A 17,662-nucleotide genomic window follows, 5' to 3' on the forward strand; every position below is an offset into this window, starting at 1 on the left:
TCAGAGTCATGAGTTCAAGCCCTACACTGGGCAAAAGTAAATAAATAAAATAAAAAAAAAAATTAAAAACTTGAGAACGCACGACACAAGGTGAGCGAGTGCCAGTTCTCCATGGGCCACAAGCACGTGCTCAGTCGTCTTCTGTACTTGTCTAAATGCCATGACATACAAACTACCGGATCCAATCTGGGCCCCCTCCCCAGCGGCTCACTGTCCTTTGTGGGGTGCCCCATGTCCCAGCCAGGGGCAGTCAGCCCGCTGCACTGAGGCTGGCTTCACCCTCAGCGTGCTGCCCTAGGGCGGGCTGGTCTCTGAGCCCCACAAAAGACAGTTCAAACTGATTCACAGGAAAACCTGAGCTTGTCTTCTCAAATCTGGGCAAGTGGCTCAGAGAAACACAAGAAACAAACCCTATTTTGCTCTGATGGCACCCCCTTCAGAGCTGGGGGGATCCTGCCCCACCCAAGCCCAGACTCTAGCCAGCGCAGACTGGACGCCATTCTCTATGACATCCTGCCAGCGACTGGCACCTCTGCTGGAAGGGGGTGGGGCAGCAGACTACCCCACCGGGCCGGGCTCCAGGCCCTGCAACAGCTTTCTTGCCACAGAGGAGATCTCACTTCTGACACCCTTGGATGCCTCCCAGAGCAACACACCCTCTCCTATGGGGTCACGGTGACGGCAGCCACAGCGATGGCCCGGGCATGTGGTGAGGGCACCTGTACACCAGACACCAGGGTGAACACTTTGGTAAACAACTTTGAGTTCTCAGAATTCCCCAGCAAGTGGGGAGTGTGCCCATTTTACAGATGAGGAGCTGAGAGGTTGAGGTCAGGGCACTTGCCCAAAGGTACCCAGCTGGGGGGTGATGATGCAGATCTTTTATTTGTTTATTTTTTAAAAAAATTTTTAAAAACATTTATTCATTTTTGAGACAGAAAGAGGCAGAGCATGAGTGGGGGAGCAGCAGCCAGAGAGAGACACACACAGAATCCAAAGCAGGCTCCAGGCTCCGAGCTGTCAGCACAGAGCCTGACATGGGGCTTAAACTCACAGACTGCAAGATCATGACCTGAGCCGAAGTCAGACACTTAACTGACTGAGCCACTCAGGTGCCCCGATGCAGATCTTTTAAACGCTAGGCTACTGTCACCACTGATCACCATCTTCTGCCAGTACTGCACACCCGCCCCACCAACACACACCAGAAAACAGGAGATAAACAGACTACCACCCCTACAGTAACAGCGGGATGGCAAGACTGGGGGCATTGTGGGTGCAGGAGCGCTGTGGGTGTGTAGTCCGGGGACCGCCTCCAGAAAGCGGCTTCTGCGCAGCAAAGCTACATTTACTCTAAAATGCCCCAGAGGCCCTCCTGGTCCGGCAGGAAATAAGAACAGAGCCCACCATCACAGTACTTCTGTGCTACCAGGAGGTTCTAACAAACTCCACAAGACCACAAGAAGAAAGGAGATAAAAGGTAGTGGAAGGAAGAGACAAAATAACCATCATTTGCAGATGAAAATATGACCTAGAAAAATGCATGCAGGAAGTGAATTTAAAAACTGTTACAAGAAATGGTAACAGTGACTGGATACAAAGTATTTTATTCCAGCGCTGAAGAGCCACCATTACTTGTTAACTGCAAAAGGAAAAACAGTAACTATCGCGCAGTCAACACCTAAACCAAGGGATCGTCATCACCTCCACCAGGAGGGCCCCCAGCATCTGAGTGACACCTGGAGAAGGGGTGCGTCCTCATTCAGGCTGCGGAGATGCCTGACCTGAATCTTATCAGGACTTGGTCTAACCAGACATCTAATTTGAGAGGCATCTGATAAAATGACTGTCCTGGTTTTTGTTTTTGTGTTTTTTAAATGTCAAGGTCAATACAAAGAAAGGCCGAGGAGCTGTCCCAGAGCAAGGGGACCAGGGAGACAGGACACCCGAACACATGGCTCCCCACGGGACAGGACCCTGGACGCTATGAAGGGTGCTGGCACTGGCAGAGGGGCCGTGGATTAGAGGGCGGGCTGGGTGACAGTCAGTGAGCAGACCGCGGTCATGGCAAATGCCCTCGCTCTAGGGAAAAGGAGGTGTTGCACACGTAACCTGCTCTCAAATAGCACGTAGACGTGTAGAGAAAATACTAAAAGCAAACATGGCAGAACGTTAAAAACTGAATCTGGGCAGAGGATAGGAGTTATTTGAACTAGTCTTAAAACTTTTCTGGAAGCTTGTTTTCTGAATGCAAAAATTTAAAAATAAGTTAGTATAATAAAGTCCAAACCAACAAAAAGAAAGAAAACACACACACACACACACACACACACACACACAGCCCTCCTTTTCTACATGTGAGCACTAACCCTCTAGAAAATAATAAGGGAAAAAAGATCCCATTATTGATATTGACCATCCCCAAGATAAATATGTAAAAAACACCCAGAATTAAACATAAAACCTTAAGAAACACAGGAGCTCTGTGTAAAGAAAACTAGTAATGATCTCAGGAAAACGTTATCATTGACATGGAGGAAGGTGCAGGGGGGTGGACACTGTTTCTCTAAAGGGCCAGACACTGAATATACTAGGTTTCCAGGCCACCCCACCTCTGTCTCAACGAAGCAGCAACGGAGACCATGAAAACAAATGGGCGTGGCTGTGTTCCTATAAAACTTTACACAAACAAGAGTCTGGCGGGACTTGGCCCACAGGCTGCAGTCTGCCGCCAGGATCTCAACGTGCTGCGCCTGCAACTGCTCAGCGGAGCGCTTCCTCCTCTTCCTGGACACGCGGCCCTGGACCAAGCTCTGGTCACCACTTCCGGCCTGTCCACAACCCTCCCAGAAGCTTGGTGCAGACACTACCACAGCCCAGCTGATGGCGGCGGGTCCCTTATTTCCCACGTGAAGCACAGGTTTCCTGACCACAGATCAGAAATACCGATTCCGGACTTTCCATGAGCCACATGTTGGAATTAGTTTATCACAACAAGCAGAAGGCCACAAAAGTATGTGAGTGGATGCTTCGTGTCCTCCAAGTGCTCAGCACGACACCGGCATGGAACACAGGGAGCTCAGCCCTCACTCGTGGGCTCACAGCCCCCTGCAGGGGAGAAGGGGGACACGACCACCAGTCACACCAGAGAACGGCCAGCCATACTGACAGCGCCCGGTACAAGCAGGCATCCGTGCGGGCAGCACACACACTCATCTGTTCACAAAGGACTTTTAAAATCTGTGAGCACGTTAATATTCACGTCAAGGAACCAGACTCCCAAGTGATCTATCGATGACCAATGGGCACAGTAAACCCAGGGCTATAAAAGGCCACGGAGGTTTAAGAACATTGTCCTGCACACTGTGTCTCCTCTCTATTACCCACAGGAATCCGCTCCTGGGTCCTGTACTTCTCTCCTCGGGCTTCGAGAACTCGGGTAACGGGAAAACGGACAGCGTTCATGCTCATGTCTCTGCAGTGCCGAGCAGCAGAAGCCGAAGAGGCTGGCCTGGTCGGCCACAAGACAGCCGCTTTCAACAGGAGAGCTTCTGGATGGCTGTGGCTTCCTCAGCCCACACCATGGAGCCGCGGGAAGTCCACCTGAGCCCCTGGCCCAGACCACACCTGTGGGGCCTTCTCACCTTGGAACACCCATGCCTCGGAGGTAACTGGGGTAAACTGAGGCAGTGGCCACACCCACGCTGGGGACCTGCAGCCTCTCCAGGTTGGCGGCATGTGCGACTACGTAAACGTGAACAACCTTAAAGACTAAAAACTTAAAACCTGAGTTCTTCAGCCACTTTAGCCACTTTTCAGATGCCCAATGGCCACCCCGGATGGCACAGACAGAAAACACCTCTGTCCTGCAGAAATTTCTAGGCCCTCCATGAGATCTCCTGTTGGCTAGCCCCCGGGGTTAGCGGGTCTGGAGCACCTGTTCACGCCACAATTTGCAGAGAAAAACGTAACTGCTAGGAACGCGGAATATTCAGGAGTCTCCTTGCACGTTAGCAGCTACTGCAGGGCTATAAACGTTCCTAGTTAATATAGAATCCAACCAGAGGAAGGTGGATATTCTTGAGGGAAAGATGTTTTCCTCAAGCTGTGGTGAGTCACCGTCCCCAGCTTCCCAGCTTCGAGGGTGTACCAGCCAAGCAGAACGGTATATTTACGGCCCCAAGGGCGGAGGCGGAGACATGCAAACGTCGACTGCTCACAGAGCGTCACAGCCTCCAACCTGTTCCTCTGCCACCAGGACCATCAGATGCCATTTTCATGCTCTTTCTGAATCAGCTCCGAAGGCTTGCTGGGCTCACAAGCTATTTTTCACCGACCGTGTTCCAGCCACGGCTTCCTGGTAGCACAGGGAAGGATCTTTAATGTCACCAGTAAACTAACCAAATCATGTGATAGGAGGGAGCTTTTCCGGACACTCGTGATGGACAAGTGGCCCCAGCCACCGCTGGTGCATGTGCCTGAGCCCGAATCACCCACATGGGGCTCCCCAGTGCCGGGCGGGGACGGGCCCTACTGGTCTCCTTGCCAAGCTGCTCACTGAGCCACCCACCCACACCCCCAACCATGGCACATCGATATGAACCCCAACTCCAACTAGGAAGTTTATAAAACACAGCAGAGCTGTGAGAGGGGGCGGTGCAAGTCCGTGGGAGGGATTGGGAGGGATCAGAACACACGTGACCACCCTGCTGTCCGTCTGGAGAACCGTGAGCACCTTCTGTTCCTCTGGCACAGACCCCAGAAAGCGGAGTTTCTCCTGAGCCGATGGAAGGTTGGCGCCGGGCCGTGGGACACTGTCTTGCTGTGAGGAGGGGACAGAAATCTAGGGGGGAATATGAGATCAGGGAGGGAGGGAATGTTCGTGTTTATCCAAAGTCAACACAGTTTGTAGAAGTGTGCTCGGAAGGGTTTCAAAAGAAATCCCAAACGGGGAGTTATTCCCACAAAAACACATCTACTTTGTCACTGACACCACTTGGGGACGCTCGCAGTTCTGTGTCCAGCCCTTCCTCCCTGTCTTTTCCTAGTGGCCCCCCTCCTACGGCTAAAGGGTGACAGCAGGGCCATCGTCGCCTGGGAGCCAGCAAGAATAAACGGACAAGATGGGAGAGCCCATCTGAAATCATCAAGAATTGACTGTCCGTACAAAAAAAACAAACAAAAACAAAACACCTAATTTAAGCCAAATTAGGTCATGAGGTACTAATAAGGCAAATGACTCAATCACATGACATTTTCTGTTTCTTTAAGCACTGTGGCAGTGCCTGGGGAGCTCAGTTGGTTGAGCGTCTGACCGTGGCTCAGGTCATGATCTCGCGTCTGTGAGTTCGAGCCCCGTGTCGGGCTCTGTGCTGACAGCTAAGAGCCTGGAGCTGCTTCAGATTCTGTGTCTCCCCCTCTCTCTGCCCCTCACTTGCTTGCTCTCTGTCTCTCTCTCTCTCAAAAATAATAAGCATTAGGGGCGTCTGGGTGGCTCAGTCGGTTAAGCATCTGACTTCAGCTCAGGTCATGATCTCAGTCCATGGGTTCGAGCCCCGTGTCGGGCTCTGTACAGGCAGCTAGCTAAGAGCCTGGAGCCTGCTTCAGATTCTGTGTGTCTCTCTCTCTCGGACCCTCCCCTGCTCATGCTATCTCTCTCTCTCTCAGAAATAAATTTTTTAAAAAATTAAAAAATAAGCATTAAAAAGTTTTTAAAAATATACTGTCACTCAACGTTTAAAGCAAATTTTAAAATTAAACTATATCAAAATGCCTGATCCTTTCAAAGATTTCTATTTTTCAAAAACATGATTTGTTGAGTTCAAAGGGGATCAAATTTAGCAACCCAACTTAAAGACAAAATATGCTTTTCTTTACATAATAAGACACACTGACGTCAGATGATCTGCATAATCCAATCACTGCTTCCCTCAATAATCAATCCATGCGCAAGTTGTAAAGCCAGACCTGTGTAACGAGACAGGAATTCTAGATGCGAGACAGAGCAACGGATTTCAGTGTAACCAACGGAGAACAAGTCCACTCATGACGTCAGACTCCGAGCTGCAGCTGACCTTGAGGAAACGACCACCCGTCAGGTTCCGGTGAGGCGTCTAGGAACACTGTCCACAATTGAAAGGCCGCTAAGATCCCCTCCCTCGTCCAGCCCCCCTCCGTGTGAGGCTGATTTCCTTCCCAGCCTGAACCGGAACCGCCTGCCGGCACAGACTAGCAGCCCAGCGGCCAGGACGTTCCGGCCGCCTTCCATCAAGCCAGACCTTAAAGCTTTTTGCAGAAACCAGCCCCTTACTCTAAATGTCCGTGTCTGGGGGAAAATGGTGGTTTTGTCATGAACAAGGATTCTTGACATACATTTATTATTACTATTTCTGAGCAGCTTCATAAATACGTATATTTGAACTTCTCACTTCTAATTTCTAATACGCTGAGTGTGACAGCCGGCCCCACACGAACGAAAGCTCTCCGGGGTCCCTGGCAACGTGTGAGGGTGTGGAATGGCCCTTGGACGCCACGCCGCATGTCCTGAAGTGGACAAGGCGGGGGGGGGGTGCCTGAGAGGAGAGGGGACAGGCCAGGGGCAGCTCTTCCGCAGAGCCGGGGCCGGTGCTCAGGGGCAGGGTGCCGGGCGGCCGCCGTGGCTTCAAGCCGGAAGGTAACACAGGCGGTCACAGCCCCACTCTGCACACACGTGCAGGGGACCCAGGGCCCTCCTCACTGAGGAAAGAAACGGAAGAAGCGGGCGAGCCTTCCTGGGCAAGGCTGAACATGTCACACATGACTAAGGGGAAAAGAGTTCTTCTTAAGCAAACCACATATGAAATAGCCATCTCTTCCCCGCCTGCCTCCTGGAAAGTATTCGCAGGAGGGAGGAGGCCACACATCTGCAAGCGGCTCACGATTTAATGCCGGCGCGGTCACGTCCGGGGGAAGCAGAGCCCGCGCTAACTCATCTTCACCCTGCCGTCCAGCTCCCAGAAGGGGGTCCGGTGAGGCCAGAGGGGTGCAGGGCAGGACCGCCCAGCATAGGCCAGCCGGCCGCGCCATCCAATGCATGCCACCCCCTCATGGCTTCCCTGCACACGTCTATGAAACACATTCACAGCCAGATAGTCCATCTGCTTTCCTTTAAATCCATCAGGAGCCTTTTCCCAGAAAACCGGAAACTTGTGAAAAGCAATAGCAGCGGGTGAACGTTACCCACGAAACCTCCCAGCGTCACGACGCAAGGGCCCGTTTCCAGGAAATCAAAGTAAAAGCATTTATATAATCCTCTCGTGTTAATACGAAATGCTTTAAATGCAGGGTAATTATGGAAATGAGGCATTGCTGTAATTTGAGTTGTCATTAATTTACCAAGTTTATCCCCTGACATTCACAAGATGCAAAAACAGCAAACAGTAAATGGCTGTATCTCCAAATCAAAAGCTTTCATTTCATTTCAGCTCCTAATTGTAAACATAGCTGTCTTTTGCGAAAGCACTAACTGTGAACGTCATTAAAAGTCTACACCATGCCCTTTGGGCACCCACCAACCCTGCCCTCTCCCAGTGGCAAAGGCTTTTGTAAATTTATTATGAATTCGAGTTCAGCACACGCTTCATGATCAATTATAACCTTCTCATAGGCTCGCATCTAAAATACTACATTCATCTTCCTATGTGGGTGACCGGCCCCAAATACCTGGCGGGAACTGAACACTGGAAGGGGCACGTGTTTTTATTCCCAGAGGCTCTGTGCATGGGCTCCCGCTGGGCCATGCTCCCACAAACCAGCCTTTTCTTTTCTTTCTTTTTTTTTTTTAATGTTTATTTATTTCTAGGAGACAGAGAGACAGCGTGAGCAGGGGAGGGTCAGAGAGAGAGGGAGTCACAGACTGAAACAGGCTCCAGGCTCTGAACTGGCTGTCAGCACAGAGCCCGACGCGGGGCTCGAACCCACGAACCATGAGATCATGACCTAAGCGAAAGTCGGACGCTTAACCAACTAAGCCACCCAGGCACCCCCAAACCAGTCTTTTCAAAGCAAGTGTTTGGCAAGACGATGGTGTCACTTTGAACAGATGCCCGTGATCCATGACAAGTGGCCACGAGCAAGAGGACCAGAGGCAAGGGCTTCCCTAGAGAAAACGCACGTCCCGTGGTCCAGCCCGCGCCACCCAGACGCCGCGGCTGAACCCACGGCTCGGTCTCTCCTTCTGCTGGGCGGCTCCTCCTTCCACGGGCACTGCTGTGACCGGCAGCCCCACACCCACACCGTGTCCTCCTTCCCAGCAGGCCCCAGATGGGAACGTTTCTCCCTCAGAGGCCCTTCTGGCCACCTGTCTTCTCGGCGGCTGGGAGCTGAGCGGACGGACACCCTCTCCCGTCCCATGGCAAGCCCCGCACAGCATACAGTCCTGGACATGACCGAGCTTCGAGTCACGGGGGGTGGGGGGGACCTGCTGTCTTCGGCAAATCTGGAGCATTTTCCGACTACTTTCAAAATGACTTCAATCTGATAACGACCGCTATGACGGTTGATAACTGAGTCCGTACTCTTCGAGGGACCAAGGTGGAACAGCACTGGGAAGCTACAGGAAACAGTCCCCTATGTACTAAAATGCCTTCGTGGGCACAGTTAGTCACTTTCCATCACGGTCTACGTGCGGAAGCTGTGACCCCTCCCATGGGCCACTCACAACTTGTCCTTCCGAGGGTGGGGCACCGGCATAGCCAAGCACATGCACCAGCAGCCAAGGTCACCGGCAACGGTACAGGTGGTACCAATCTACGGACCCCGGCGAGGACCATCCAAAGGCGCTAAGGGAGACAGACAGACATCTCTGCTTCCTGACAGACGTGTGCTCTACCGCCTATGAGGCAGCTCTGGCAAAAAAACCATCAAACCCGAGTTGGATCAAATCTCTGGTCCCACAATCAATTTACAGTAAGTGGACACCATGGGAACCCAGCCCGCGAACGCAGGCTGTGGGAACCGCATGGGACAAATGAATCCGTCTCTTCAGAGAGGGAAAAAAGAGATGGATGGAGCCTACGGATGACAAGAGATATGAATGACACCAGCCAAGCATGCTGTCTGAACCTGATTTAGTTCCTGATCCAAATAAACACGCTCTGAGAAAAGAAATTCATGAGACAGCAAGGGAAATGCATACAGTGACTGGAAGTTTGATGACAGTAAGAAATGATTATTAATTTTTAAGGTGTGATAACGACGTTGTGGTGAAGCTTTTTAAAAAAGGATCTTTATCTTTTGCTCAAGCGTTTACACACAGAATGAGACGACAATTGTGATTTCCATCCAGATAACTGGGGGCCGCGGGAGTGGGGACAGAGGAAAAGTTAGCCAGGTCATGGCATGCAACCCACTGATGCCGGGGATGGGCACGTGGAAGATCACTGCTCTATTTTTGTTTGAAATGTTCTGTCATAAAAAGTGTTGAAAAAGGGGCAGATGGGTGGCTCAGTCGGTTAAGCGTCCGACTTCAGCTCAGGTCATGATCTCACGGTTCATGGGTTCAAACCCTGAATCAGGCTCTGTGCTGACAGCTCAGAGCCTGGAGCCTGCTTTAGATTCTGCGTCTCTCTCTGCCCCTACCCCGCTTGTGCTTGGTCTCTCTCTCTCTCTCTCTCTCTCTCTCTCTCAAATAAACATTATGGGGCGCCTGGGTGGCTCAGTCGGTTAGATGTCCGACTTTGGTCATGATCTCACAGTCAGTGAGTTCGAGCCCCGCATCGGCTTCTGTGCTGAGAGCTCAGAGCCTGGCGCCTGCTTCCGATTCTGTATCTCCCTCTCTCTGCTCCTCTCCTGCTTGTGCGCTCTCTCAAAAATGAATAAGTGTTAAAAAAAAAAAAAAGGAGCTACGCTCGTCCCTGAAAGGTTGGAAAACACAGAAAAGGAAGAAGGGGAAAAAAGGATCCTATGATCTTACCACCCCCAGAGGCTATCACAAACAGAAGTCTTGTTTCTACTGTAATTAATCAAGTAGTCCATGTTTATCACAAACCTGAGTTTTAAAGAAAAAAGGCAGGCTGGAAAAAAGGGGGTAAGAGCGCGTAGGGAGCTGTGTATGGGCCTTTTTCAGCGTGGCTCACACGTAGCATCTATGTCAAATTCCAAATCTGGGGGCATAAAGAACCAGTCACGTGCAAATCATACCCACCCGTGAAACCAGAGAACGGTCCCCATGTCCCCAAGGCGAGGGGACACTCCATCTCAGAAAACCGCGTGAGGTCAATGCCATTGCTTTCCCTGCAGGCGCTGCAAATCCCTTCAGATCCTTATGAGTTCATTCACCAGACACAGCTCGGGTCCATGCACCCACTGCCCGCCAGTTCCCGTGCCTGGTCTCCAGTGGGAGAGAACAACTCCTGGCCCGGCTGTCGGGGAGGAAGGCGGGCATTGGGGCTCAGAAGGCTGCGTGGAGCCCAGCAAGGCACATGCAAAGTTGTAACGGACTCGGGCTCCCCTCCCCCAGCACAGCGCAGCTGCAGGCAAGGTCACCTCTCAGTGGGTCACAAGGAGCTGTTTTCCTGTCCATTATTCAACACCATGGATGTTTTGGGAAGATGTCCTTGTAGTAATAAATGGGGATACACCCCAGGATTCCTCTTAGCCACAAGCGGTCTTGAGAAGGAAAGAAGAGTGAGGAAAACACGGCGGAAGCTGTCCCTGGGATGGGAGGTGCGTGTGACGTCCCCCCGCTCAGATGTCCCCCTTCAGGAAAGGGTGTGCATACCACCGCAACATGAAAAAAATTAAAAAGGCCCCAAGGCTCACGCATCTGCACTCCATGACATCCAAGCATAGCCTAATCAGCACAATGCCAATACGACAGGAATCTTAAATTTACGGTAAAGAAACCCACAGCTTCAAATACTAAAAAAACATTTTAATGCTTAGTTATTTTTGAGAGAGACAGAAACAGAGAGAGAGCAAGGGAAGGGCAGAGAGAGGGAGACACATAATGGGAAGCAGGCTCCAGGCTCTGAGTTGTCAGCATAGAGCCCGACACAGGGTGTGAACTCACAGACCACAACATCATGACTTGAGCCAAAGTCGGACGCTTAACCAGTGGAGCCACTCAGGCGCTCCCATAGGTTCCAACAGTAATGGCGAAACCATGTACCCACCTGAGAGAAAACAGACATTCATTCTCACCTTTCTTTAAAAGTCAGTAATGGATTTCCGATTTTGGGAGTGACAAAAACATACACATTTTTCAACTTCCTTGCACTGAATTCATTAAACTCTACTGACTGTTGTCCGTGGGAGAGGGCAGAGAGCCTGGCTCTAGAAGTCTACAACAGCCCATCCCACAGGCGGGACTACTTAGGTTTACGCTCTGTAAAATAGGAAAAAAACGTAAACCCGCTCAAATTGCCAAACACGTCAGTCCACAGGCTTTGCCAGTTTTCAGAACCCAGCAGGGGAGGGGAGACACCGACCGCCACTTGACGTTTCCCCTTTTGCCCGTTTGTTCTGTTCCTGTGAATCTGACATCACTGCCTACGTGGAGATGGCTCTGAAGCCCGGCTCGGGTCAAGCCCAGGCACAGCGGGCCGGTCGCCCACAGGCACGGCGCTCCAGACGTGCCCATGAGGAGGCAGGGGCTTTGAGCGCAGACCCGAGACACACCACAGACACCCACCACACGTTCCGAACAACAGACCGGGGACTGGACTGATCTGAGGACTCGGGGCGGGGCGGGGGGCTCACACTCCATCCCTTTGAGTTGGAGAAAGCACCCAGGTACTCAGAATTCAGCAAGCAGGGCCCTAATCAGGAGTGTAGCTATTCAACAGTGGGGCAGGGAGCTCTGAAAATCTGACTTCAGTAGTGGAGGTGCATTAGCACAAATAGGCCTCTAAGAGCCCCAGGGCAGGGAGGGGAAGGCGCTGTTCTGCTGTCACTTTCTCAGGCCCTGAAAGGTCCTGAATGGCCCGGAACAGAGAGAACGTGGAGATTAGGGAAAAGAGAACAAAGTGGTAACAAACATAGGACAGGATGACTTTGTGACTCTCCAAGCCCTGATTTTACCGAAATACCGTACCTTTCACGTTTGTAAAATAGAGGTCTGTTCTCTCGCTCACGCCCTAGGCAGGAGTGAGTCACTGCTGGGTTTGCACTGGGAAACTGTTCAGTACAATATTTACAAACCAGCACGCCAAGACCCTGGGGAGGGGAGAAGTTTACAGAAACAAGCTTTGGGCGCCGGGAATCACCCCAGCAAAATCCCCTGAACTCTCTCATACAAAAGAATAATGAGACCATCAGAGACGACTCTGGAACAGGAAGCCCAGTGGAGAAATATAAACACTCGTGAGGGTTAAAGGCAATTACTACACAGAAAACAGAAAGTGATCTGAAGGGGAAGCGGGGCAGTTAAACAGGCTACTCATCAACAGACCTTGAGAAACGGGGATCACAGGGGCAGAGCCCCTGGGGGAAAGGTGGATGTGGGGACCAGAAGACAAGGGAAAGTGAGTGAAGGTCCCTAAAAGCATGCGTGTGACAGTGGCTGTGACCCCTGGGGCCTCCTTCTCCCTGCCCTGGCCCCCCTGCCCTGCTGTTTCCCCTTTGGGCCCAGGAATCCCAGGCTGTGCTACATATGCCCCCGAATCCTGGGTATCACCGCCCCACCCCAGGAGCAGAGCATTCAGGGTCACTGAGGACAGAGCACTTCCTGTCCTGTCCCTCCAGCACCAAAGTCACTGCCATTCAGACTTGGCCCCCACCGCGAGGGTGGGGAAGGCGCACCTCCCTGACCGACACCTCCTGATGCAATCCTTTTCAGGGGTGTGTTCCTGCAGGGACGACCTGGGACTCAGGCTAGGGGGGTCAGGGGTGTCCTCCGGTCCGGGCCTGCCAGAGGCAAAGGCGACCCTTCCAGTTCAGGGTAGGCGGGGGAGGGACGACCCTCGGAGCCCAAGGCCCAGGCAGGGTGGGGGTCCGGAGTGGACCTCGTGTCCAGGTTGAGCACAGATCTCGGACCTGGGTTGGAGAGCGTTCCTGAGGCCCAGGCTGGGCGGGGTCGGAGGCGTCGCCGGTGTCGGGCAGGGCGGGGTCAGGGCAAGGTTTGGGGTGACCCCAGGATCTACGTCAGGCTGCGGATCCGGGGCGGTGGTCGGGAGTGACCCCGGGGCGAGGATCGGCCCCGGCCCCGGGTCAGGGTGACCTCTGGGTCCAGGCCGGGCCAAAGGCCGAAGGCGACCACCAGTCGGGCCGAGGGTCCGGTGACCCTGGGGTCCAGGCCGGGCGGGGGATGGGGGGGCGCGGCACTCACTGTTTGGGCAGCTGAAGGGCGGGCGCGCCGCGCCGCTGGAAGGCCCCGTCCACGAAGACGCCGTTCTTTCCGAGGCAGCGCAGGTAGAAGTGCGGCTCCTGGAAGGTGAGCTGCAGGTGGCGCCGCGAGATGAAGCTCGACAGGCCCATGCTCAGGTCCACGGAGCCCTGCGACGAGTTGCGGCCGATAGTGACGCTGGGCTGCCGCATGAGGAACTCGAACTCGCGGCCCTCGAGGNCTCCTGTCCTTGGGTGGGGTGGGGGGATCAGGAAGGTGGGGTTTGCTGCCCTCCCCACGTCCCGCTGGGGACGTGGGGAGGGGGAAGGACCACTGGCCTCTCCCCGCCCTTGGGGTGGGAGGACGGACGAGGAGAACCCCCAAAAGTCTAGCTGGAGAGTTTAGCTCCTGGGTTACTGGGCAAAGGGACAAATGACCTCAATAGTCTCTGGGGCCCAGCCGCTCCATCTGCCTAGCCAAAACTTCGATCACACTTAAGCCCCCGAAATTAAGGGTTTTCGTCCTGTAACTGAAGTTTGCCTAAAAGATGCTTGCGATCCCGGATGTCTTGTGTTCCTTTTGGGGGTCATTTATTCACTCAACAAACAGCTAGCTCAAATATCCCGGGACCCAGGCTAGGCACTGGCTTCAGGAAGGCAGACACAGCCTGCCCTTCAAGCTGTTTACTGGCTCATCTGGGAGGAACATGCCTGGCCAGTGGGGCACTGGGGGTCGGACCCCTCTAGCACTAGGAAGGACCCCTACATGCCTTCCTAATCCAACCAGGTCCCCTAAGAAAGGCAGCAACATTCCCACATCTCCATCATTTAATAATTGCCGAATACTCCCCTGGCAGGGGAGATAGCATGATTGTGAAGGTGGTTTTCCCAGGACTAGGCTTCATCCACCACAGATGTGCCTCAGCACTCCAGATGTGCTGACCCCTGTGATGTCCCCAGATGTGGGAATCCCCACTGCATAATTTGGGTAGTGGGGGAGAAAAAAAAATAATGGTCAAGTGTGAGAACATAGACCCTCCCTGGTGGAGCTAACAGCTCAGTGGGAGACGCAGACATGGGTCAAATGCATATAGTAATAAATATAAAATCACCACCATTGAAAGTCCTGTGAGGCATTGCTGGGTGGTGACATGAGGGTGTGCAGGGAGAGGGGCCTCCCCCAGGGTGAGAAGCTGGCCTGTTTACTCACTTTCTAGACTGGACCTGCAGGACATGTTAAACCAATTATCACCTGAGCAAATACATAGATGCAAATGGAGATCAGGAACGTTTTGGGGAGGGGGGAGTAACACATTTTTATGAAAAGCTGTCACAAGAAAACATAATTGGCAGATGGAAGAGGACAGTATAAACTAGGTCAGGGATCTCTCCCCTAAGGAATGACACTTGATCTGAAGTCCAAGGATGATTTGGGGGGTGGGGGTGGGGAGTCTGGGGGAGGGCATTCTAGCCAAGGAACAGCATATGTTAAGGAAGGGAGTGTGGCACCTTCGAGGGATTGGCAGGTCACTGGGGATAGAAGAGCGAGTGACCACATCAGCTGAGCCCACTTAGGCAAAAAAGCCTAAAGGGCCATGTTGGGTCATGTCAAGGTTTAGGTTTTATCCCACCAGCCCTGGAAACCACGGTGGAAGGGCAGCATGTGGACCCACGTATTTGAAATAGCATCACTGGCTGTTTTTCTGGAGCCCAAATCAGAAAGGGGCCAGTGACTGTGGGAGGCCAGTAAGGAAGCTGGTAGCTCAGGCAAGGGGGGAGGGGAGGTATTGAAGGAAGGAGGTGGATTTGGGGGATTTGGGCAATATTTATCTGATACAAAGACACTTACATACACACTGGTTGTGAGAAGGTGAAATGGTGCAGCCACTATAGGAAACACCACGGCCGTCCCAGAAAACATTAAACATAAAATGACCATATGATCCAGCAATTTGATTTCAGGGCATGAACCCCCAAGAATTGAATGCAGGGTCTTGAAAAGGTGTTTGTACATCCATGTTCGTAGCAGAATTATTTACAATCGCCAAAAGGTAGGAGCCAAAGGTCCACCCACATTGGTGGAGCATGTAGCCAATCGAATATCGGTCACTGAGCCTGAGAAACAAAGGGGGGGGGATGCCTGAGGAGCTCAGGTCATGGTCTCGTGGTTAGTGCATTCGAGCCCCGCATTGGGCTCTGTGCTGACAGCTCAGAGCCTGGAGCCGGCTTTGGATTCTGTGTCTCCCCCTCTGCCCCTCCCCCACTCACAGTCTGACTCTCTCTGTCTCAAAACTAAATAAACATTTTATAAGATGAGAATCTGAACACTGTCTCCCTCTCTCTCTGCCCCTCCCCTTCTCATGCACACATACACACACACTCTCTCTCAAAAATAAACATTAAAATTTTCTCCCAATTTATTATTTTTTTTAAAAAAAGAAGAAAATTCTGACAACTGCTACCCCATGGATGAATCTTTAGGATACTCTGCTAAGAGAAATCAGTTGGTCACAAAAAGACAAATGTTGTATAATTCTCCTTATATGAGGTCCCCAGGGTTTTCAAGTTCTTAGATATAGACCATAGAAGCGTGAGTGCCAGGGGCTGGGAGGGGGCAGGGAGAGGTAATGGGGACAGAGTTTCAGTTTTGCAAGAGAAAGAAGTTTTGAACATGGAGGGCAGTGATGCCTGCACAGTAACGGGAATGAACTCAGTGCTACCGAACCACGTACTTACAGTGGTTAAGATGATAAAATTCTTTTTCTTCTTTCTTTTTTTAAAAATGTTTTTCATTTATTTCTGAGAGAGAGAGAGACACAGCGTGAGCAAGGGAGGGGCAGAGAGAAAGAGGGAGACACAGAATCTGCAACTAGCTCCAGGCTCTGAGCTGTCAGCACACAGCCCGACGTGGAGCTCGAACCCACGAACCGTGAGATCATGACCTGAGCCGAAGTCAGATGCTTAACCAACTGAGCCACCCAGGCGCCCCTAAGATGATAAAATTCATGCACTGTATTTTAGCTCGATTTTTTTTAAAGAGAGAGATTTACATACAACCTCCAAGATTCTTTCTTCTGGGTCATCTGAGGTGGCTTCTCGCTTTTTGATGCCAGGTCTCTTTGATGACAAGAGGTATGTTATGAATTTCCAGGACCCTCTGGCTGAACTTAGTATCAAATTAAGTGAAGGCTTAGGCCCGGACTGACAGAGCTCTAAGAATCGTTTTCTGAGGAGCAAGAACACGCAGGGTGAGAACACCAGCAGCTCGCGGGGCTGCCTCACAGTGACCTTGCCACGTCCAGACACCCACTCCATTCCTTCCTCCAACAGCAAGCCACAGGATATACTGACAGCTTCAACAGACAGCACAAGCAAAAGGCCAACAAAAGACCATGGAAGAACCAAAATACAGGATGCTGACTTTTCACACTCTGTCCAGGTCTACAGGGCAGTGGGAACCTGCCTCGCACAGCAGGCACTTGGAAAAGGAGCAATAAACAGCTCACAAGGGCAAACTTTGTCAACCTTTCAGATCTTATGGCACCCCTGGGGCACGTGGGTGGCTCAGTAGGTTGAGTGACCGACTTTGGCTCANAGAGCCTGGATCCTGCTTCCGATTCTGTGTCTCCCTCTCTCTGCCCTTCCCCTGCTCGCGCTGTCTCTCTCTCTCTCTCTGAAATAAACAAAAACATTAAAAAATAAAAAAAAAAGATCTTATGGCACCCCGGCTCTCAGCCTGATAAAAGCTTCCGGAGCCGGTTGCAGAAACAAAAAGGAAGAGAACTAATACCAAGACACGAAGCCATCGACAAGAGAAGTAGGCTTTATTGGGAGGTGACGGTCAAGACTGTGTTAAAAAGAGGCCGTGAACAGGGGCGCCTGGGTGGCTCGGTCGGTTAAGTGGCCGACTCGGGCTCAGGTCATGATCTCACGGTTCGCCCCAATGATCCCAATGCACCCCCACTGGGGAGCGGATTCACAAACTGCCGTACGGCCACGTGATGTGATACAGTGTGATGACGAGAAAGAGCTAAGTAGAACACGGATGGACCCCAAAATGCACTGGGCAGGCTTTCATTTGTAGGACGTTCCGGGTAAAGGAAAACTATAGAGACAGAAATGGTTGAGCAGTTCCCAGGGGCCGGAGGTCTGCAGAGAGGCCGACCCAAAACGACATGTGGGAATTTGGGGGTCAGGGGAGGGGATGATTGTGGTGGCAATTGTGTGACTGTGTATCTGTCAAAAGCAGCAAAACTGCGCACTAAAAAGCACAAATTTTCGGGGCACCTGGGTGGCTTGGTGTCGGTTAAGCGTCTGACTTCAACTCAGATTATGATCTCACCGTCCGTGGGTTCAAGCC

General features: G+C 52.0%; 1 protein-coding gene across 1 annotated transcript in view; it reads right to left on the minus strand.

The window, feature by feature from the left end:
- The window catches only part of FOXK1 (forkhead box K1), an 81,635-nt gene that overhangs the window by 46,971 nt on the left and 17,002 nt on the right, over nucleotides 1-17,662 (minus strand). Inside the window, exon 3 of the mRNA XM_077758843.1 lies at nucleotides 13,307-13,552. Within this exon, the coding sequence (XP_077614969.1) occupies nucleotides 13,307-13,552 (246 nt within the window). The remainder of the gene's footprint in view (nucleotides 1-13,306; nucleotides 13,553-17,662) is intronic.

Source organism: Crocuta crocuta, unplaced genomic scaffold (assembly GCF_008692635.1).
Source record: "Crocuta crocuta isolate KB4526 unplaced genomic scaffold, BGI_CrCroc_1.0 scaffold273, whole genome shotgun sequence".
NCBI lineage: Eukaryota > Metazoa > Chordata > Mammalia > Carnivora > Hyaenidae > Crocuta > Crocuta crocuta.